The sequence below is a fragment of the Manis pentadactyla genome, chromosome 5, assembly GCF_030020395.1.
Source record: "Manis pentadactyla isolate mManPen7 chromosome 5, mManPen7.hap1, whole genome shotgun sequence".
NCBI classification, from domain to species: Eukaryota; Metazoa; Chordata; class Mammalia; order Pholidota; family Manidae; genus Manis; species Manis pentadactyla.
Window position 1 is genome coordinate 55787896 of NC_080023.1, and position 25007 is coordinate 55812902.

At 34.7% G+C, this 25007-nt stretch overlaps 1 protein-coding gene across 3 annotated transcripts in view; it reads left to right on the top strand.

Annotated features, from left to right (window-relative positions):
• STAP1 (signal transducing adaptor family member 1) overlaps nt 1-25007 on the top strand; it is a 32769-nt gene that overhangs the window by 1016 nt on the left and 6746 nt on the right. For 2 of the 3 annotated variants that reach the window (XM_057502282.1, XM_036918151.2), the window contains exons 2-7: nt 5247-5318; nt 10044-10157; nt 12535-12591; nt 15034-15206; nt 17036-17164; nt 24165-24234. In XM_057502282.1, coding sequence (XP_057358265.1) covers nt 5247-5318; nt 10044-10157; nt 12535-12591; nt 15034-15206; nt 17036-17164; nt 24165-24234 — 615 coding nt within the window. The remainder of the gene's footprint in view (nt 1-5246; nt 5319-10043; nt 10158-12534; nt 12592-15033; nt 15207-17035; nt 17165-24164; nt 24235-25007) is intronic. The other variant, XM_036918152.2, reaches the window with a different exon arrangement.

Sequence of the window (25007 nt, forward strand, 5' to 3'; positions counted from 1 at the left end):
TTAATACTAACTGAAACTAGAAAAATTTAGGTGTTTCAAGAAATCTTTAATAAGTGATAATGAAATGCCATAAGAAATGTTTAATAATGATAAAAATATATTTTCTGAGGATTTATTAATACTTATGGAAAAACTATGTATGTGAAAGTATGTGTAATAGTGTATTCATATTTCTTGCATATTTACTATTTGAGAGTAAAGACATGGTTATTTGTATTCTGTTAGGGATGTTAAACATGTAATAGCAATATATGTCAGTTAAATTAGAAAATTTTTGGATGATTCTGTATGTTTTTAAAATGAATTCAATCTTGTCACAGGCTAGCCACATTGTTACACTTTGTCAGGAAGGAGGAATTAGGAAAAGAAATTTCTAATTTGTAATTTAAATTTGGTTATTCATTGAATGTTTCCTATTATATTATTTTAATTATAGTATTTCCACTATTATAAAGGTAATTACAATAACTGTTTCTGATAATGGGTTCCTTTTAATGTTTAAAGAAGTCATGTCATTGATGTGGTTAGCAGAAAGAACAAGGATTTTAGAGTGTCAGTAAAACATGTCTTTACCTGAGGCTTTGCCACTTAACAGCATGTGATCTTACACAAATTACTCTATCTCCTTTTCCTCAACTCAGTTTCCTCAACTATAAAATGGAGAGAATATGACTGGCCTCCCAATGTACAGTACCTGGGATACAGCTGGTGCTCAATCAACTTACTCAGCACCTTTTACTGTGTGCCTCCTATGCACCTAGTATCACACTCAGTTCTGGAGATATGAATAATACACAAAGACCCTACCTTCAAGAGGCTTAGTTTAGATGACTTCCTTATCCAATACATTTTCTTAAAAAGCATGCTTTGAAATGGAAAAATTAAACTATAGGTATAAATATTTCTAATGAAATTAACTTCTCCTTGTATGTGAGGGAGAAGAGAGTAATAGGATGACAATAATGTCAACTTACAAGGTGTTTTCAAGAATTAAAGGGATGACATATAAAACTGTAAAACATCTTGCTCCCACAAGAGTTAGATTCATTCTCCTCCCATTCATTATTTACCATTTTCTTATTAACATACTAAAATCAATCTTGAGTTCACAAGTAATATGGCTCAAAGGAAAGCCACAGTGATAGTGTTTGAAAATAGAAGCATTGAGAAGCAGCTAAAGAAAACAGTGGGATTTCTTCTAAGCATTGAGAAATAGTAGCAGCAAGAAAACGCTATGGAAAATAGTAGGATTTCTAAGCAAGCAGGAGCAAAGTGCCAGGGAACCGTTGGAAAAAAGGTGAACCAAGGGTATTTAAAGGTCATCTTTGGAGCAAATGGGCTAGAGGAAGTTGACTAGAAGCTAATTGCAAGGCCTGTTCACCACAGTGTTATTTCATTGACTTAAACTGCAGAATAAGTGGGGTCTTTGATGAAGGAATTCAGAACAGTTAAGCTAAAGAAAATACAACTGAAGAGTAATCTGGTCCATAAGGACATTACATGTTGCAAGTTTTGTGACAGGGGCACTTCTAAGAATTTAAGGAATTTTACCCCTAGAAAAAGGTGCCAACATACACCATTTTAATGCAATTCCAGAAGGTCCGTGGATCCCAGGTCAAGAACTCATTAAAAGCACATAATCTTCGTGGAAAAGATAACATGGGAAGATTTATTTAAACCACAGCACTAGAATTTGGTATGGATAAGGAAGCCTTATTTGATAATAAGAGCTATTAAATGCCACAACAGGATATCAATAGCAACACAGTTCTTACAAACAGGGAAAACCTGGAGCTATTTGAAAATAAGTGTTTGTGCAACATCTCATAGTTTCTTCAATCTGTGATATGCTAAAATTAAAATCAATATGTATGATATGTCTTCTTATCAGCTTGAACATAAGAATGTGGTTATCATAATAGTATCAGAATAACATTTCTCTCACTAGTCCTCTAATTGTGACTAATTCATTCAGGAAAAACTCAGGGCTACGTCAGTTGTGCTCTCAAACATAGTTCTCTGCCAGTAATTTCCAAATTTTTAAAGTAACACATGCCTTTCAAGAAAACATTTGAGCACAGTTCTCTAATATAAGAACACTAATTTACTTAGAAAGTATATATATTCCTGTGCTAATATTCCAATCAAATTCTTTAATATATGCAAAAAAGTAAGAAAGATAAAGTAAATGAAATATAAATAGATATTCTAAACATTTCTCTTATGCACCTCTGGGATTCACATGCCCCACTTTGGAGACCACTATATAACATCCTTCCTTGAGCAAAGGTACTTTACTTGCTCACAAGAAAAAAAGTGGAAACTTCTTACTAGGGACAGGGTATTAACTGGATTTTGCATTGTAACCCATTTGTACAAGTTACATCAATGAGAAAAGAGTACAGGGGATCCTGGAGCTGCAACTATCAGTCCAACTTAGAACTTGGGCAATTCCTTTAAACCTTTTAATGTGTTTCCTCTTTCGGAGATGGTGTAATTACTCGCTTGAATAACTGAAAGGATTGTTCTGGGGACCAAATGGACTATATGATAATGGATAATTTTCTTGAGATGTTGATATACCGCAGATACCATGCTAGGCTCTTAATGTCCCATCACTCTGATCCTTACAGTAACTCTCCTGGGAAAAAGTTATTTTATCCACTTCACCGGTGAGTGAGTTGTGGCTCACAGAGGTTATACTCAGGTTGCTCATCCATTAAGGAACCTAGCTTGGATTTTATTGCAAAGTCTTTGACACCATGCTGCCTCTCAAATTAAAGTTCTCATTCCATTTGATTGTGGGCTTTCAAAGGTTGAAGATGCCTTATCACTGAATTCTTTATCACACTGAGCTCAACAGTAAGCTCAGTCTGACAAAAAAGCATTTGTTTAAAATTGAATGAAAATGAGATAATGATGTTAAACTCTAAATACAAAGTCATCTAGTGATTATGAAGCTAGAAATAAATTCAAAAGTCCCATTTTCATACCTTTTCTTACTTTAGCAATTCAACACAAATGATTGCTAAAAAGTAAGGGACTTTGTGCTAAATGTCTTTCATTCGAAAATATATCCCTCAGATAGTTATAAATATATATCCAGATGTTGATTATTGAGATTGATGTTTATAGATGATTCAAATGATACTGGTATTCACAAAAACTTACCACAAACTAATTAAGACCATCACATGCAGTTCTCTGCATACCAAATATGTTTGATCTGTCCTTAGGTTTGCGGCTGTGGTTGGAGTTCACAGAGCCTATTGCTATTTGTAATCTTTTCCCCCAGGCTTCCTTTATTCTCAACTCAGTGCCTTTGTTCCCATGACCCTCTCTTAAGATTTAATAATTTACTAAAATGGCACACAGAACTCAGGAAGACACTTCACTTAGATTTACTGGTTAAATGATACAAATGAACAGCCAGATGAAGAGGTTTGTAGGGCAAGGTCTAGAAGGATCCCAAACAGATATTGTCACTGTGGAGTTGGGGTGCATCACCCTCTTGGCACTTGGATGTATTCACCAGTTAGGAAACTTATCAAATCCCACTGTTTCAGAGTTTTATAAAGTTTAATCTCCAGGTGCATCCCTACCATGCCTCCTTCCTGGAGGTTGGTGCATGGGACTAATAGTTCCAACCTTCTGACTGTTTGTTCTTTTGGCTACCAGGCCCATTCTGAAGCTTGTCTAAGGGTCTCATCCTAAGTCATATCACTAGTATAAACTTAGGTATGATTAAAGGGGTTCATAATGAATAACAAAAAACACCTCAATTATTCAGGAAATTCCAGGGTTTGGGGATCTCTATGCTAGGAACTAGCGGACAAAGATATTTCTTATGATTCCACTCTCGGTTGTTCTGCATTCCCAGCTAAGAGCCCAGGCAAGTGAGTGAGGCCACCTTAGCCCATTCAGCCACATCCAAGTATACCTAGATCCAAAGAATTGTCAGTCAACCACAGAAAGTTGAGAAATAGAAAATGTTTGCTGTGTCAGTCCACTAAATTTTAGGGTGGATTGTTACATAGTAAAAGCTAACTAATATATTATCTTAGCCATGAAGACAAAGTGAGCAAGTAGTTCTACTAAGAACACAAGAAAAATGGTGGTAATTAGAATGAATTTAATCTTGAGCTTCCTGTTAACCAAGGCAAATAAAAGCAAGATGGATTATAGAATTCCTCTTACTTTAGAAAATAAGTATATAAATTCTGAAGACGTAACAAACATTTTGCTGGATATGTTAAAAGGGATAAATGATATGTCTGTATTAAAGAGACACAAAATACCATAATACATGTGTTTTCACATTCATAAGCAAAAGAAAAAATTTCTATATGTGATTTTCTTACATTAATCCTTGATTTAAGTCAAGATAAACAACATGTTACAAAAATTCAGCTTATTGAACCCTAAAGGAAGGAATGATCAACATGTCTGTGAAACTGACTGGAATTCTTAAAAACTTTTGGAAAGAGCTGGATCTGAAGATAAATCTTCAGGTGTAAAAGGATTTTATTCTTTGTGTTCCATTGCCATTCTTTTGTAGCATAGCCAATATTCATAGAATGTAAGTTTCTCTTATTAAATAGACTCATTTCAGGGAAATCAAAGTCTGAATAAATTATTTAAGTTTTTAAAACGTATTTCTATAGAACTCATAATAATGTGAATGTATTACTAATAAAATGTTCAGCACATGAATGAAATTTGGACTTCAAAGTTAAGCTTTGAAGTTTTTGTTAGATTATTTTATCATTATCACATTTCCTTGATTTATATAAATATAGAATATTTACTGAACCCAAACTATGAGCCATATATTATGCTAAATGCTTTACATGTATTAATTTATTCAGTCTTTTTAGCTGGAAGGTACATATTAAATGTCTGTCCTATCTTGACCCCTTAAATGGCCCCTGTTGCAGGTACAAGCTTCTAATCAAACTGTGTAAGAAGTGAAGTGTCTTAAATCAATGAGGAAACTTTTGGAAAATGATCTATTTCAGCACAGTTCAAATTATATCCTTACCTCACACTTCATACTAAAATTAATTTGTGAAGGATTCAGTCAAGAATTAAATGTAAAATTAAGCCATAAAAATTAGGTGACTTATCTCAGGATAAAGAAGAACCTTGTATTACACAGCAATTAAGAAAGCAATGAAGGAAAATATCAGTAGGAAAATAATTGAATATGCGCTAGTGGAATAATGCTTGTGACTTCTTTTCCACAGGAGTATAAACATTATTGGACAGAGTTGAGAGGAACTACACTTTTCTTTTATGCTGACAAAAAAAGTACCATAGTAAGTAGTTAAACGGATTCCATTTTTCCCTAATATACACTTGTCACATAATGTTATTCATTTGGGATTTTCTGCCTTCAAAGAGCAAGCATTTTTGGTAAATTCAAATTAAATAAGCTCATTTTTTTGCCCTGTGAGAGCTATTATAAAACCCATGGTAAAGTTTCCTGGTCAACTCAGAAGAAGGTATTAACTCATGTTTTTAACTTTGTATTTTTTTCTTTCTGATCCTGACAATAAAAACTCAGTTGAAAGGTGAAAATTCTAGCTAGACATCTGCATACAAATTGCCTAATACCAAGTAATAGCCTCAATTTCCTCTGCTTTTTATCTTGCTGTAGCATGTGGTTAAAATCTGAAAGGAATAAAGTGAGCCCCAAAGCCTCACAACATATATTATGTAACAATTTTTCTGGAAAGAAAACATTAAGCAGGACTTCTAAGAGCTCAAGCATAAGAATAACAATAAACAGATTTATTTATTCCTATTAATATAAAATAATTGATTATATTTGTTTTTCCACAAAAAATTGAAACTGTGCATTTCATTTTTTCCACAAAAAAATGGAGTACTTTAGTGGTAAACACTTGCCTCTCTTGGAATGCTGTGCTTTTTAGAGATTTTATGATCCAGTAACTTTTTAAACTATAAACATTCTGGACCATGGGTGTAGTAACTCACACTTCTTAGAACATTTTCTCAGACGTCCAGATCTGATGAAAGAAACAAGGAGCTTACCTGATTATTCTACCTATAAGCGTATCAGTGGCATTAGTGGTAAATTCACCAGAAGTTATTTAAAAAAGCAAACTGGTCATCTTTACCACAATTCCAGATAGACAAGATCAATATAAAGGTGTTTTCAAATGCCATAATAAACTTTAACAAAGTAACTTCTTGTTGTAACTTCTGACTTAATGTTAGTACAGCTTCAAAGGACCCTGGTCCCAAACCTGCATAATACACATAAGTGAGAAAGCTAACAGTTACTGCTCACTTACAGCATGGCAAGAGGCTGTACAGCTTAGTGATTGAGAGCCTGGTCTTCAGTCAGACTGTTTGGGTTTTTCCTGGCCCTGCTACTGCTAACTGTGGGATCACGGGCTTTGGGGCTAGCTACCTGACCTCTCTGTGTCTCAGAATATTAATTAGACAGGGAACTGGTGGGAAAACAGAAGACATCTCCAATTGGACATTTTGAAGAGTTTAATGAAGATGGTATATTCAAAGCAGTGGACAGGATTTAGGAAAACCATAAAGAATAGTATAGAATTCTGAGGCTAGTAACAGTGACCCATGACCACATGTGGGAGCAAAGGAAAGAGTGGGAGAACAGTGGGAAGAGTTGTGTGAAAATGACTCCCTTGAGATGAGTATGCTTTGAGGAAGCAATTGCAGGGTAGTACATACCTGACCTCACTCTCCTCACTCCTCTGATCTTCTGCCAGTGTTCACCAACCCAACCCAATAGGAAGTCAGTGGGTAGGGAGCCCTTGATGTTGTCCATACAAGCCCTGGTGCACAGTGTTGGGTGGTGAAGGGGTAATAGTGAATCTAGAAGGAACAAAACAGCAGTAGTCATAAACACTGACAGGTGTCTAGTGGTTACCATGGGGGAGGGGTTGGGATGGGTAGCTGGGGAAGGTGAGGGGGATAAAGGGGCACAAAAATTTTTAATCATAATATAAGTTGGTCATGAGGATAGCAGTACAGCATGGAGACTAGTCAATGATTTCTATAACATTTTCTTATGTTGACAGATAGTAACTGCACTGGTGGAGGTGAGGATTTAATGAAAGACCTAACTGTTGAACCACTGTGTTGTATATTTGAAACCAATATATGATTGTATATCAACAGTACTTCAATAAAAAAATTATGAAGCAAAAAAAAGTGAATCTGGAGCAGCAAATGAAAGATTTTCAACACACTCATAACTGAGTTTCGAATCTCTAAAATCAGGATGAAAAGAGTAGTGTATCTCATAAAGTTATGAAAAGGATTAAATGAGATAGTAAATATAAGGACCTAAGAGAGTAACTAACTGGTACCTAGTAAACATTCAAGCATTTTACATGCATTTTTTTATTTAATTCTCACAACAAGTCTGCAGAGTGGGTACTATTTTAATCCTTGCTTTATGGATAAGAACAAATTTAAGGATTAAGAAATCGTGCAAGATCAGACAACTAATTGAAAGGGGTGTAATCTAGGTCTTGCTCCTGAGACAGCATTCTTAATTTCACAGAGTTTCTTTAGTCTCATAAAAAGACATCTAATGCAATGCTGCAGAAATGCCCACCTACAAATTTGTTAAAAGGATGTAGAATTTTTAGGAGATTTTTTTTTTTGACAATAATCTGAGGAGAAAGCACAGGGCTAAAACAGGTGAGAATTGTAGATAGTTAGCCTATGGTAGGGAAGAACTCAAAGCTGGCTTTAAATATTTGAAAGGCTGTCAGGGGTCATGTGAAAGAGTCACTGAATTTGTTTCACGTTATTCCAGAGAAGGCAATAGGACGAATGGATAGAAATAGCACCAATAGTCTGGAGAAAATTGTGGCTTAATACAAGTAAAAAACTTGCCAGCAGGCAGAGCTGCTTGGAGGCATGAGTTCCATGTTGTTCAAGGTGGTACAACAGAAGCTGGATGACTACCTGGGGAGATGCTACATGGGGAGATGGAGGGATTCAAGCATCAGGGGGCAGCTAGATTAGACAGATGACCTTTAAGCCTCTTTCAACACTACATTTAAAAACAGAGATATGACTTCCTTTCTTCTAATCAACAGATCAGTTTACCACACTATCTTACTCAGCCACTTCTTCCTCTGTTGTTTCCTCCTTTGTCTCAGCAAAATTCACTGAGCTTGATCTAGACAATCCATCAGAAAAAGATTTTGGTGTATTTTAAATACTGTCCTCCTTCCCATATACTTCTCCTTCCATTTTTAGTTCTCTGTGCATTGAAAATAAATAGGTTAATGCAAACTTACCCTCAACCCCGTCAATGTACAAAAAGCTCTGGATACAATTTATTTACTTCTTTTATGCCTTACTTTATTCATAAAAATAAAATAAGAAGACCTACAAGAATATAGTAAAATAAGATATTGGGCACAACAGAGAGGAAAATAAAAGGAGATAAAAAAAGTCAAGAATGAGACTAAATTAGCAAAAAATTAAAAACCCTACAAAACCTAAAAACCATAAAACTCTACTATGCTTACATGAAGTAGTCCTAATCTTTCTAATATTAGAGAGCATGTCTGGCCAGTTGCATACAGATCAGTCCATATAGATCACTTGCTCAGAAGAAATATTTTTATTATATTGGGATAAGATAGGAATTTCTCAATAGGATCCTCATAACCAGTGACCTGTGGTAAGTATTGAACAATGGGTTTTTGGAAAAAAAGTTCATATGCATATGTTCATATAAATTTATTATAAATATTAGTGATTTAAGTAATGGGTTATACACAGTTAAAAAATTAAATATAAAATATTCTTTTCTGTAACTTCCATATAAGCAATTGACTCTCACAGGATACTTTGTTGATTTTTCTGAACTTGTATCTGCAGCCAACTATGACTGTCATTCAATCATGATTTGACAAATGGAGTCATTTTTCAGTCTACCGTTTCCCTCATAAATTTATTGTCATTAAATATGACATGAATGTTGGCTGATGTTTTTATGTACATTAATGAGTAAGAAAGTAAAACAACAATTACCTATGTCAGAACTTCTACCTCTTAGTTAATGACATGAGCAAATTCTTTGCTGAATAAGATAATAGTTTCTGAGTTATGGTAGAATATTTTTGTCAGTTTTTTTGTTCTGTTCACAGTGAAAAAGCTTCAGACACAACAAACTTTAAGGTTTCATCTGCATTATTAACATTTTCTCCTCCACTTCTTTAGCTTAGACCAGAGGCAAGCAAACTATAGCCCTTGAGTCAAGTAGAGCCTGAGGCCTGATTTTGTGCAGTCAAGAGCTAAGAATGTTTACACCATTTTTACAGTGTTGTTAAAAAGGAAGAAGAATTTACAACAGAGACTGCATATGGTTCACAAAGTCTAAAACAGTTACTATTTAGCCTTTGCAGAAAAAAGATTGCTGCCCCCTACAACAAATAACAAAACAACAAGTCAAGTCCTAATTTCTAAGTTTTCCAGTTTCCATGGTGTATATTGTCCCACCATGGTTGATTTCAGCCTATCAATGAGACCTTACTGAACATGAAGTTGGAAAGAAAGGTATAGTGGTAGTGTACCATTATGTAGTATTACCACCACACAGAAATGAAGATGTAAATAACCTCAAGAACTTAGTGAATACTGTGTAGTGATGTAACTTAAAAAATGATGACTTTTGAATTTTAAAAACCTTTAATAACTTTTGTTTTTAATATAATATATTTACCTGTATGTTTATATAATTAAATGTTAATAATGGCTGTGTCTAACAACCAGCTTGGAAAATTGCTGAAAATTTAACAATGCTTTTTCAAACCTGTATGAGTCCCATCCAGCACACCACCACATAATACATTTCCAAATGCCCTCTGAGTTAACAGGTGACGTGCCGAATGGAAAACCAGGACACCATACAAAGTACATATCAGAGGAAAGGAAAATATTACCTACATGTCTTCCTGCTAGAACTAATGTATGTTACCCATGAAATAATTTAATGAGCTTTCCCTTTATTTTTGCAGTATGTTGACAAGTTAGACATAATAGACCTCACATGTCTTACTGACCAGAATTCAACTGAAAAGAATTGTGCAAAATTCACCCTTGTTTTGCCAAAAGAGGAAGTGCAACTGAAGGTGAGTGAGGAGAAGCAGTTAGTCTGAAACAAGTTGCGACTATAAATAGCATTCACCTCTTCACAACCCAGTGGCTGAGGTAAAGAGGAATTATAAGAGAAGTGCCAAGTCTTAACACTTTGTTAACATTTCACGCCTTTTGCCAAGAATTAGTTTTCTAAATGGGATTTAAAAGGGCATGTTCTTTTGTTTAGTATACAAGCACATGGAAACCATATACTTGTGTCCTCTGACAAAGTCAGAAATCCCATCTGGTGTTTTTAAAAAGTTGTTCTTGAATTGGCATTCATCAGGTTCCCAGATGATTCTGAGACATATCTAACATGACACGTGTTTGAAATTCACCGAATTAGACAAACCCATATTTCACAAATTGAGAGACATTCTTCAAGCAATTGGCCTGCCTATACTCTTCAAAACTATCTGTATAAGAAAAGCCAAAGAAAGACTGGACACCTGTTCCGAATTACAGAGCCTATGGGGTCATAACAACTAAATGCAATGTGTGATCCTGGATTGGCTCCTGGATCACAAAAGGAAAAAACAGCAAAACAAAAAACCAAAAGCTATGAAGAACATGATTGTTAAATTAGAAATATCTGAGTGAGAGCTGTATTATTAGATATACCCAATTTGTGAAGTAAAGTATTCTCATAAAACTAAACTCCACACAACAGAAGAGATCTGTTGGTTAGACTCTCCACTGTATGCCTAGCATCCATATAGAAAAAAAAAGTTTTTCTTGAATTGGCATTCAAAGTAGCCAAGTAAAGTCAATAAACAGCTACAGTAATACCATAAAGAGAACATTGGTCATTAAACTTTAAAGCAGACTAGCCCCACCTTATCTGAGGTTTGCTTTCCATGGTTTCAGTTATCTGCGGTCAACCATGATCTGGAAAAAGATGATCCTCTTCTGACATATAGTCAGAAGGTCAACAGTAGCCTAACACTACATCACAATGCCTACGTCATTCACCTCTTCTTCTCATCATGCAGGCATTTTATTATCTCATATCACAAGAAGAAAAAGGGTGAATATAGTACAATAAGATATTTTGAGAGATAGACCACATTCACATAACTTTGTTCTATTATTAGTTCTTGTCTTACTCTCTTACTGTGCCCAGTTTATAAATTAAACTTTATCATAGCTATATATGAATAGGAAGAAGCTCAGTATGTATAGGGTTTGGTACTATCTGTGGTTTCAGGTACTCACTGAGGGTCTGGAAATGCATCCTCTGCAGGTAAGGGAGCACTACTGTACTAGGCATCGCTTGTACTTAGGAAGTCTAGGCTCCACCCCTGGAGCCAGAATCTCTCCAGATGATTCTGATGTAGTTGGGAGCAGAGGATTGGAGTCAGATGCATAAGTTTGAACTCTGGTTGTTTTATTCATTAGCTGTGTATTTGTAGGCAACTTACCTAACCTCTTTGTGCCTTTGTTGCTTCATTCAGAAGTGTAGTCTTTACTCATATGTAACTCTCTTACTGAGCCTACCTGGTTCCCTTTATTAAAATTGCAACTCTTTTCTCCTCCCCTAGCACCTAGTGGTATTCCCAATCTCTCTTATCTCACTCTTCATTTAATAACATTTGCTATTATGTTTATTGTTTGTTATTCCTTGCTAGATGTTAAATTCCATGAGAACAAGGATATTTGTTTGGTTCTCTGATGTAAAGAACTACTTAGAAGAGTGCCCAACCCTTAAAGGCACTCAATAAATGTCTGTTATAAGAATAAATCTGTAAAATAAAAATAGTACCTTTTCCAGAGTTTACATGACAATTAAACCAGCTAATATATGTGAAGTGCTTATAACCACATATGAGCACTTAATAAATGTTGTCTGTATTAGTAATATTTAAAGCTAATAATCAGAAGTTTTCCTGGTCCTCCAAACTTAAAGCAAGTCAATGTTAAATATCAATGAGGGGAGTAAACAAGAACTAACATACTGTAGAAATAAGTGTGCTAACATTTAATACTTTTTTTGAGTCAAATTTGTACAATTTTACTTGTTTAATAAGCAAACAGATTAAAGCTATATACTTCTGTCCTATGACAAAAAATATTATTGAAATTTCATAAGACACATTAATAGTTCTAAGGAAAAGGAAAATGAATTGTATTTTCTTTTCAACTACTTTTAAGTGGTTTAAAAATTACAATTGACTTTTTCAAACAATGTGCTTTAATAGAAGGATATACATTTTGTCAGTCTTCTGGTTTTGATGGCTTACATATTTTGAGTCTTTATAAAACAATCATGAAATTCTAAAGTTATTATTTGAAGTTAATAAAACTACTGATGTTCATAGTCATTCGTGTCTTTACTTTTTTGTCTTTATCTGTTTTTGTCTTCAACTTTAGACAGAGAACACAGAAAGTGGGGAAGAATGGAGACGTTTCATTCTTACAGTAACAGAGGTAGGAAGACATTACTTTTTATTGATTGATACACTCAACAAAAATTTACTGAACATATACGATGAACCATACAGTGTGAAAGGGGACTGAAGATACAGCAATTGAAAAGGACAGATATGAATCCTTTCACTTACTCATGGAATTTATGTTTTTGTTGAGTGAATGGAGAGGAAGAAAGAAAATGAGTAATTAAATAAGATAATTGAAAATTGTGGTAATTGTTATGAAGAAAATAAACAGGGCAGTGTGCTAGCTAGAGAATGACAGGTGGTCCAGGACATCTACTTTTTGGTCTTACCCTTTGACACATGTTCCTTTTATATATTCTAATATTTGTAGCTCGTATAGCATCTTCTAAAATACTTTCCAATTCTTTTCTTATTCTTTTAATACTTATTTATAAAATACTAACTGAGATGGATTTTATGAATAACAAAGAGAATATAACAATTCATTTGATGGGGAGCCCATCAAAATTAAAAGCCACCTGTAAATATTTGTTTAAAGAGTATTAAGATGAATGGATGCTTACTTGTTCAAATCTGTGACATTATATCATGACAAATAGTATGATCCACTGCTTATAGTTATCTGTTGCAGCAAAGATAACTACCATTATTTTAAATAAAGCCACTTTAGCAACTGTCTTAGAAATGTTAGGTATTTAATAACTAGCCCCCAAAAGAGCACTATGCTCTCTAATACTTTCAGAGGATAAGAAAATTTTCTGCTTATTAGGGTTAGTTAAATACAGACCCTGTCCAAAGCTAGTTCATAAGTAAATGCTTTGCCATCACACAAAATAAGCTCTGCACTTTACTGAGATGACGGATGCCCATTCTTTATCTCAGCCAACAACAGGTAAAAGGTGGAGGTTCAACTACCATGTACGGAAATCAGGGGGTGCTGGAAAAGTGGCCCAGTTAAATAAGTAAGAGACATATTAACTTGGCAGGAGAAAGGAACTCTGGGGAATTGCATTCTCTCCCTCTGTTGTGGAAAGGCGTCATTGTGTAGTCTGGCACTTCTTACATTGAGAGACAAATATCCCCAGCGTATGTGAAGAGGTGTCAAGGAGTACAATAACCACTGGGAAAACTTTGGCATGTATCTTCCTGGTACACTAATTATACCTCGATATTTTGGCTTCCCAAAAAATTGTTATTAGTTTCTTCCTTGAGGTAAGGACAAAACACATCATTTTTATATTAAAACATGTATAGGCATATTACAGGATGTGCAATAAAATTCTTGTGAATTTCCAAGAGGACAAATTGCCTCAAATTTTGTGCTCTATAAGTTGTTTTTGAACGATGTTCCCAGATCACACTGTATGTACATTCATACCATGCTAGACTTCAGCAGAAGTTTGAGAAACACAGAGTGTAGTTGAAAGAGCAGAGATGTTGTTTTTGAATTTAAAAAACTGGACTTTGAGTCCTGGTTCCACAACTTTCTAGCTATGTGACCCTGGACTAAAGTTACTTACTCTTTCAGAGCCTGTTTTTTTCTTTTATAAATCAGGGGTAACAATACCTATCGTGTAGCATCGCTATGAGGATTTACAGTAGCACCATGCTTGGGACATAATAGGCAATTAAAAAGCAGTAGCTGTTTCATTAGTTTTTCCTTACTCAATTATTTTTTCTGAAATGGCATATAGGAAATAGTTTTGCTGATTATTAGTGAGCTTAGTTATCCAGAAGAACAGTCTCTAAATCTTTTTGATTATGTACCCTTATTAGTATGTTATTTCAAATTTCATAAATGTATACTTACATATCTATTGTAAAATATAAACAGTAATAGGAATTAATAAGATAACATAAATACATCTAAATCAGGTCTAAATCAACACTATAAATAAAGATCAGGAGGATATAGATGACTCAATCCAAAACACATCTCTAGAAAAGGTTAAAAAAAACCCTAATTAAGTAGAGCAGTATTATAATCCTAAAGTGTGAATGAAAGTTTGAAATATACACACAAACACACCAAAATATGGGTCTCCGATTGCTGATTCTCAGTCATCAAATGAACTATCTCAACACCATGTTGCCATATGGCTGGTGGAGCTTTGTCCAGATTAGCTGTGGGGAAACTAGGTGCTTTGCACGTGCTTTGGGACTTCCTGGCAGTGAGAACTAGCAAGCTCAGAATGAAAAATGAGAGGTTTGTTGTTACTTGAATTAGCTTGTAGGTTACGGTGGGTATACTTTGGGGCCAGATTAAAGGAACACTTCTTGGAAGATTGGGCACCCTTGCAGGTTCTACTTGGTATAGAGGAAGTTCTAAGACACCAAGGCCCTCTATTCATGATTCTACCCGTCCATCTCTGCCCTGTAACTGCAGCTCCTTAAGACCAGAACAGGCTCATCTTTGCTAAAAATCAATTCATTATTCTGCTTTCCCGTTGCCTACCACTTTAATTGGTTTCAGCTGTCAGTTCCCCAACATGTGTCACTCCTTCCTGGACAAGTAATCAGACTGCATGAAATCCTAGAGAGAGAAAAGAAAAGGAGGACTGAAACAGAGCAGATGCTGAGTTCATCTATGGAAAAAGAGAAGGAACCAATTGAAGATTATGTGGATGTACTGAACCCTATGCCAGTGTAAGTACACTGTGAACTCGTTTATTTATTAGATCGTTAATATTCATAGCAAAATTATCAAAGCTAGTTATTCAGTGACCTGATTAAACCAGGGACAATAAGCTGTCTTGTAGATATACAACCTATCTCTGAGTACACGCCACATTTCCTCTTCTATGTCACGATCAACAAAATGCAAAATACAGATTTGAACCAACCCTCTTACCATGCAGGAAATCCCCTTCCACCTACACATTTAGATCAAATACTATTCTTTCCAAAGCTCAAACCAAAATAAAAACTGCTATGTAGAAAGAAGGAAAAGATGTTTTTTTTCTACACTGCAACTCTGATTGACTGATTTTCTACAGAAAGTTATACCAAAGAATTTAAAATACCCGAATGTCCTATTCAGTTGTACAGTCCATCAATGAGTAGTCACTCATCTTGTATTTTGAAGAAGCCCTGTGTAAAGTGTGATAAGTGCTGTTGAGAAAATGTAAAGGCACCGAACATGCTCAAGTCAGCAACACTTTACATTTATTTTTCACTCTTACATTGTTGAAAAGTGTAACTAAGATTGTGAGCCTTTCCCTCCTGGAATCTTGTTCTTCTGGTCAATGAAACTTGTACTGGTACCATCACTGACATCATGTTCTGATGCATATTCTTTCTGTACTGCAATTGCTGAAACCTGCCAACTCTTAGCTGAAACCAGTGACAACAGATGAATTGGTAGGTTAAATGTCATATACATTGCTTTTTTTCCCTCAATAAAAAGTAATGTATGTTTATTATAGATAAATAAAAAGATTAAAAGAATTCCTTGTCCCACCACTGAGATTTTCTGTTAACATTTTGGTGTACTGCACATCCTGCCAGATATTTTTTTCTGTTGAAAAATAAACTTTTTATTTTCTACACCATTCCTATAGAAAAGAGAAGTGCTTTCTTAAAAACTGTACATATAAAAATACCACTAATGCCATTAGGAAGCCATATTATATTATACCAAAAGGAGTGAATTCAGACATACCTTTAAATATCAGTTACTTAAAACAGAAACTATACAAGAAAGGCATGTATAGAGATGTTTTATATCCCTGAAAAGAAACCACCAGCAAACATTATTTATCCAAGAGCTGGTTATAAAATGGAACTTGGGGTACATTGTTAATTCTTATCTTAGGTTTTAGTAGATCTGATTATAGATAAAGAATACAGATATTCTACTATGCAATAGAACTGATTAATAGATAAATTTTCAGGTCCTCTTTGGTCAAAGAAAGAGGCTTTGGAGGAATGAGGGAAGGAGAGCCTTATTGAGCATAAGCATATTCATAGTGGCATAGGCTTATAATAATAGTAATTGTAATTATATCATAGAAATTACAGTAATAAAACTGGAAATTTTAAGAAATGTTATTAACTGCAGCTGTTAGAGTCATTTCAGCAGTATTTTTTAAAAGTAGTGATCTTCAGAACCCAAAAAGGGACTAGCAGTTACCAAAGGAAAAGGGGTTGGGGAGGGTTGGCGGGAAGGGAGGGAGAAGGGGATTAAGGGGTATTATGATTAGCACACATTATATAGCAGAAGCACGAGGAATGAAGTATAGCACAGAGAAGACAAGTAGTGACTCTACAGAATCTTATTATGTGGATGGACAGTGACTATGATGGGGTATGTGGTGGGGACTTAATAATAGGGGCAATTGTAGTAACCATAATGTTGCTCATGTGAAACCTTCATAAGACTATATATCAATGATAGCTTAATCAAAAAAAAGATAAATAAAAGCAGTGATCTTTATCAGTTAAAACATTTCTGTTTTTTAATCTCACCTCCGTAGATGTTTTTACACAGTGTCCCGGAAAGAAGCAACTGAGATGCTTGAGAAGAACCCTTCCATGGGAAATATGATCCTGAGGCCTGGCAGTGACAGTAGGAACTACTCCATCACTATCCGGCAAGAGATAGAGTATGTTTAATTTGAAAAAGTATGGATTGTTAAAAGCACTATATATCACTTCAAAAAGCAAAGTCACAAAAGTTTGTATCGGTACCTGCTATGGGGCTAAAAACATGAACACAAACATAGGGAGGGAATGTTATATAAGCAATGCTAAAGACTGAACCAAGGCTATTATCTACAGTAGGGAAGAAGAATGAGCAAATTACTCTAGTCCTGGATATAGTTCTATTCATGCATTCATTCATTTCAACAAATACTTATTGAGCAACTACTATGGGTCAAATAATATTCTGGGTACTGAGGATACAGCAATGAACAAAACAACATCTCTGGTTTAAGGAGTTTACGTACTTGTAAGGAGAAACAGCTATAAATAAGTACATAATTAAAAATATCCTATATATGGTAATAATGTCTATGGAAGTAAAACAAAGTGGGATGAGGGAGGTGGGAGCTTCCAGAGGTGATATTGAGAGATTTTTCTGGTTGCTAATGTTTTAATACAGAATAGTCAGGGAAGGCCTATTTTATTAGCTGACATTCAAGCACAGACCTGAAGGAAATGAGCAAATAAGCCATGTCAGTATTTTTTTTAATAATATTATATTATTTTTTATCTTTTTTTAAAATTTTGTTATCATTAATCTACAATTACATGAAGAACATTATGTTTACTAGACTCTCCCATACCCCAAGTCCCCCCTATAAACCCCATTACAGTCACTGTCCATCAGCATAGTAAGATGCTGTAGAATCACTACTTGTCTTCTCTGTGTTGCACAGCCCTCCCCATGCCTCCCCCCACATTATACATGCTAATCACAATACCCCCTTCCTTCTTTGCTGCCCTTATCCCTCCCTACCCTCCCATTCTCCCCTGTCTCTTTCCCTTTGGTAACTGTTAGTCCATTCTTGGGTTCTGTGATTCTGCTGCTGTTTTGTTCCTTCACTTTTTCCTTTGTCCTTATACTCCACATATGAGTGAAATCATTTGGTATTTGTCTTTCTCCACTTGGCTTATTTCACTGAGCATAATACCCTCTAGCTCCATTCATGTTGTTGCAAATGGTAGGATTTGTTTTCTTCTTACGGCTGAATAATATTCCATTGTGTATATGTACCACATCTTCTTTATCCATTCATCCACTGATGGACACTTAGGTTGCTTCCAATTCTTGGCTATTGTAAATAGTGCTGTGATAAACATAGGGGTGCATCTGTCTTTTTCAAACTGGAGTGCTACATTCTTAGGGTAAATTCCTAGAAGTGGAATTCCTGGGTCAAATGGTATGTCTACTTTGAGCATTTTGAGAAACCTCCATACTGCTTTCCACAATGGTTGAACTAATTTACATTCCCACCAGCAGTGTAGGAGGGTTCCCCTTTCTCCACAACCTCGCCAACATATGTTGTTGTTTGTCTTTTGGATGGTAGCCATCCTTACTGGTGTGAGGTGATATCTCATTGTGGTTTTAATTTTCATTTCTCTGATAACTAGCAATGTGGAGCATCTTTTCATGTGTCTGTTGGCCATCTGAATTTCTTCTTTGGAGAACTGTTCAGCTCCTCTGCCCATTTTTTAATTGGATTATTTGCTTTTTGTTTGTTCAGGTGCGTGAGCTCTTTATATATTTTGGATGTCAAGCCTTTATCGGATCTGTCATTTACGAATATATTCTCCCATACTGTAGGATTCCTTTTTGTTTTATTGATTGTGTCCTTTGCTGTACAGAAGCTTTTCAGCTTGATATAGTCCCATTTGTTCATTTTTGCTTTTGTTTTCCTTGCCTGGGGAGATATGTTCATGAAGAAGTTGCTAATGTCTATGTCCAAGAGATTTTTACCTATGTTTTTTTCTAAGAGTTTTATGGTTTCAGGACTTACATTCAGATCTTTGATTCATTTCGAATTTACTTTTGTGTATGGGGCTAGACAGTGGTCCACTTTCATTCTCTTACATGTAGCTGTCCAGTTTTGCTAGCACCATCTGTTGAAGAGACTGTCATTTCCCTATTGTATGTCCATGGCTCCTTTATCGAATATTAATTGACCATATATGTTTGGGTTAATGTCTGGAGTCTCTAATCTGTTCCACTGGTCTGTGGCTCTGTTCTTGTGCCAGTACCGAATTGTCTTGATTGCTATGGCTTTGTAGTAGAGCTTGAAGTTGGGGAGTGAGATCCTCACCCACTTTATTCTTCTTTCTCAGGATTGCTTTGGCTATTTGGGGTCTTTGTTGTTTCCATATGAATTTTTGAACTATTTGTTCCAGGTCATTGAAGAATGTTGTTGGTAGTTTGATAGGGATTGCATCAAATCTGTATATTGCTTTGGGCAGGATGGCCATTTTGAGCCATGTCAGTATTTGAGACAAGACCATTCCAGGCAGCAAGTGCATATCATTTTCCCAGAGGTCCCATTATAGGGACAAGGGTTATACTCTGAATGATGTGAAAGGCCATTGGATTGTGATGAACAGAAAAGAAGTGACATAATCTAATTTATCTATCACTTAGCAGCCTCTCATCAAGGTTAATACATTCTTTCTTATAAGATGGTTTACCTTTAATAAAGTCAGTATAACACATGCAGAAGTTGACTTTTCTGTGTAACTAGGGTAGTTGGGTCTTTTAAGGTCCCCTCCAGTTCTTAGTGTGTATGAAAACTTGTATTTCAATAGGGATTCTGGCTTAGTTAACACTTTCACAACTGATAATAAAGATATAGATATTTTTATACTAAATGAAACAATATATGATCATCTTTCATATAAAAGCAAAAAGAGAACTTTGATTCTTGAATTTGTCATTCTTTTGGGGGATAATAGTCTATTTATTTTAGCTATAACGTCTCTACCAGTGAATAAATCTACCAATCCACCATAAATATCAATCATTCTAAATAGATTAAGTATATAAAGACACTGACAATGAATAAAGGCAGTAAAAAGAAAATAATCACAGAACAAAATAAAAATAATGGCATTATGGCTTATGCAGAGCTAATATGAGCCATGGCCCAATGAGATAAATTCACTTGCCAATTACTCCATATAAACAGACTGTTTTTATATACTAGCCCTGTGCACTGAATAGAGGCAAGAATGTTAGATATATTAGACCTTAGTTCTGTGTGTGAAGTAAGAGAACCTGTGTGTGTGTGTGTTTCTATAATGAATGTCTATGTCAATTTAACCTTCTTGTAGTTTCAGTATTTTTCAGTTCATTATAGGCTAACATTTGGAGTTAATAGATTTTCAACGAATATGGTAGAATATAATAGATTGTTCAGTTTTATCTTATTTGATTTAAAATTTAATTGGCTATCTTGAAATAAATCCAGAAGAAATAAATGTTATGACTGCTACTAAATATCAGTGAGCTTAGAAGTCCTTGGAGAAAAGTGAATTTTTCTGCTGACTGTATCTTGGTCAAAGAGCTTGTCCTTTTCAGGGTATTGAGTATCACACAAAGTACAGACTGTCTTTAACTGTTTTCTTCCAGTCTAAAAAAGAAAATGGGATTAAAATTTATTTCACAGATTTAAAAAACATTTAATCTGCTTGAAAGCTAACTTAGATCACAAAAAGAGTGATTAACATTTTTCCTTCTTATTCTTTTCTTGGATGGAGTGAGGGTTTGATCCATTTGCATATGAATTCTGTGTTACTATTCTGCATGAAATGAACAAAATCCCAAGACCTAAAGGCTCTTTAAAGACTATATACTTCCTGCACAATAGCAGCCTGATCTCTTTTAAGGTTGTTTAAATTAACCCAATATTTGCATTGCATTTTCTGTTTCAGTGAGCTATCAAAAATAACACCATTTTCTGTTGTAGATGTGGTTTGTGACCAAATGCAATGAGTTTCTGTATTTAGGATATGAACTTAACCATCACAATTTTTACTTACATTTGTATTGTATTTAATCTATATGTAAACTCATAAGAGTCTGGCAAAGGAGTTACATAATTCTGATTTTAATAAACTCCAAGTATGAATTCATATAGAAATTATATAAATAATTTCTATATGCTCATGCTTTCGTACAGCTGATGATCATTAAGGCTTACACATTCCATAGAACTAATCATCATCCTCCCCACCCCCTGCCCCCCAAAAAAGTTCCTATTTTAAAAGTAAGGAGTGAATGGTCAAACTAGAGTATTCTAACACTGGAGTCAGTATATGCTTGTTTAGGCTCTGGGTCATAGTTTATACCTGGAGGTGGCTAAGAAAAATTTTAACTGTTACTTACTGCATAAATGTTCTTTACAAGCAGGAGACATCTATGATGTTAAATATCATTATATTTGTTCTTTAATGCCTCCAAACAAGTCTTTTAGAATGCCTGAATTTAATATCTTCTGTTAAACAGATCACTTAATTTTAAAAGATAGCAATTGTAGAGAATAGAAGAATTTTAGCTTATTGGATATAAAGCTTAATGTAGAGGTTTTGGCAGAAATCTAGACCGTCAGGAAGCAACTGACAAAACCAATTCATTCTCTTACAGGCTGTAGGAGAAATGTTCAGCCATGTGAGTTTACATAACTGTATCTGGTAAAACACTAGCTGAAAGGACAAGTTGGTTTACAAAGCAGTGAAAATAAAATTATCTCCATCCATTAACAAATCAGCAGTGGGAGGGAAGACTAATTCTCAGCAAGTCATTCAAAGCCAAATTATCAGGTGACTCTTCTCTTGATGTAAAATATTATCCACCTTTAACAGCTCAGTGGTGTGTGAATTCATAAGACATAAAGCCATTCTTACAACAGACTTTGTGGTTTGATTTTGTTGTCTTAAAACTATTATGACTACATGGCAAGCTAGTAGTATAAACACTTTGGAAAGCCATTAGCCAAGGAAGCAGTAGGACATATTTACCCCAAATTCATTCCTTTGCAAAAAAAGGAATGAATTTAAGCTAAGAATAAGTATTTATAACCACTTTTAAGGCCTTTCATTTTCTTTAAAGACAGGTTATGTCTCTTTTGAGGTCATAGTCAGGAAACCTCCACATAGTAAATTTTATCAACCTCATTTTTTTCCTATTTCTTTGGAAAAACAAAACAAAATATGAAAGAAAAACAAAGGTTTAAAATGAGAGTCAAAACCTAAGTGACTTCAATGGAATTTTTTTTTCTACCTTACTTTCTACAGAAGATAGTCCAATTAGTCAAAAATTTCAAGAGATCCTGTTAATCTTTGCTGCTTTTCCTCTCACAGCTTCATCATGAATGGTAATAATGTTTATAGCTATTATTAACAACAGCAATCATGTCCCTGCTTACAGGGTACCATTTGCGGGTGCTGTCTTGAGAGCTTGACAAACATTTCCTTCAGGCACACTAAAAACTGGGACAGACAGCATTTTCCATGTTTTACAAATGAAGAAGATGAGACTTAGAGAACTACTAAGTTAAAGTAATACATTTAAAAAGTAGTAAAAAATAATTATAATTTACAGAGTATCTAAATGTGCCAGATATGGTACTAGGGACTTTTCAAACATTAATTCATGACAATGCTGGAGTAAAGACATTACCATCTCCATCTCTATTTTATAGGTGAAGAAATGAAGTCTCAGAGAGCTCACTCCAACAGAACCAGAATTTGAACCTATCACTTATTTTATAAGAATACAGGAATTCTAATTGGAATTAGTGTATTTTCAAAAGTAACTATATGACTGTAAAGTTATTTTCATGTTAGGGTTAAAGATAAAGTTAGAGCTAACCACCACAAAGGAAGGTTCTTCTAAGACTTTCTCTGCCCAAAAATGTAACCTGATTCTCAAAGATTCAGCATGAAGGAATACTTTCTTTTTTTTTGATTCTTTGTTTAGGTTTTATCCTGTTTTCAAAGTAAAGCCCTAGAGTAAGCCACTGGAGTAAAATGATCAGCTGTTTTCCAAAGTAATAGTAATATCCAATTAAGAAAAGGTTTGGAGGAGGAGAGTCCCTTGAATAGAATGTTCAGTCCTAGAGGAATGTGGTCCGGAAATGGAGAGGAGAGATCAAGAAAGTGGGACATCCTGTAGACAAACCTGATAGAAAAATTTAGATTGCTTCTGTGAATTGGTCATATGTTGAATTAGTTTGTCTTCAAGCAAACAGCAAAGTGATGTGTTCTTAGCTTCTCATCATTAGAAAAATTCTTGGTCCTGAAACTGTTTCCATATGAATCAAGAGAATCCAAAGTCAACATACTGACTTCTGCTCTTAGTTCTAGCAAATAGCACTATGAAATGGACTCATAATATATTAAAATACAGATTCATGAGTATTTATTGTGTGCTTAATGCTGGAATACAAAGGTGAATAGAATGTGCTTCTTAATCTTAAACAGTTCTAGTCAGTAAAATACTGTGTATTAGGGTGGTAATTTAGAGTGCTTTGTGACTTTAGAAGAGAAAGACAATAAGATTCATCTACTGTACTTCCATTCTTACCAACATATTCTTATATAGTACCTATCATCTAGCATGTCCATATCTCCAAATCAGCCCTGAGATTAGCAGATATCCAAGATTGTATATAACCAGAAGAAAGAATTGAAGGTTTTCTGATTGGAATAGTGATGAGTGGGGTAGAAAGTAATTTGCTTTCAGTAACTCTATCTCCTTCTTTATTAATATAGAAAATATAGGTTTGATTTGTATATACCCACATAGGATTTTATAATTTTGTCTAATTTGTAAATTATTGATATTTAAAAAAATAATTTCTGCCTGAAAGATTTTCAGTTCTTGAATTTTTTTCCTCAGTTACTCTTTCTTACCCACTCAATGACCTAGGGTTCCTATATTCATAGTGTGTAATCCCCCAGAAAGAGATATAGAAAACTATGTAAAATACAAAAAAAAGAACACATTTTTTTCCAAACTGAAGTCATAGAAACATAAGTTTTACTACTCAGGTGATATTTTATACTCATTTTATTTTGTATACCCAATATATTCTCAAATGGAGAGTAATCATATATTTTTTTTCATTTTAGCATGCCAAGAATCAAGCACTACAAAGTAATGAGTATTGGAAAAAACTATACTATTGAACTGGAAAAACCGGTAAGTAGTTATTTTCTTGTTGCTGATGAATTTTTTCCTGCTTCCTCCAAAACCTATCTTAAAGACTGTATAGCAAGGTAGAAAAGCAACTACTTAGCTAGAAACACTTGCTGATGAAAACTGGCCATTTAAAGAAACCTGAAGGTGGCAGATATTGAAGGTGAGAAGTGGGCTGCAAGAGCAGGTGGATGAGACAAAGTAGAAGATAATCTACTAATGATTCCTTCCATCTTCCTTCTTCTGCAATCTTTGTCAAATAGTTGTTTCAGGGAAAGAAAAATATTTTTTGTTAAGCATCTGTTTTACCCTCCAATTATAAGTATTTTAGTGTGCTTATTTCTAATGGTAAAATATAATCTGTGAATGCCTTCCCTCTAATACATACTATGCAGAAGTTCAGAAATCCCCCTTAGTAGCAACATAATAATGAAGAAAGGGTTTTGTCCTTGTCTGCAGCCCCTCTCCTGCCCTAACTGACTTATCACAGGCTAATGGTATAATATCATAACCATTAAGTACTGTGTTAGGCACAGAGCTAAGTACTTTACATATACCATCTAATTTAATCTTTATCATTACCGAGAGGTAATTCCTCAAATTATCCAGATGGGATAGGTGATATTTACTGGTATAAAACCAATCTCAACCAATGAGAATTACGTGGCATGTGGTCCAGGATGCTGAAAAAAGAGAATACAGTTCTGTGAATGTTTGGCTGCAGTGGTGGGAAGACTAGGCCAGGAAAGTGGTATCACTTAAATTTAAGTGGAACC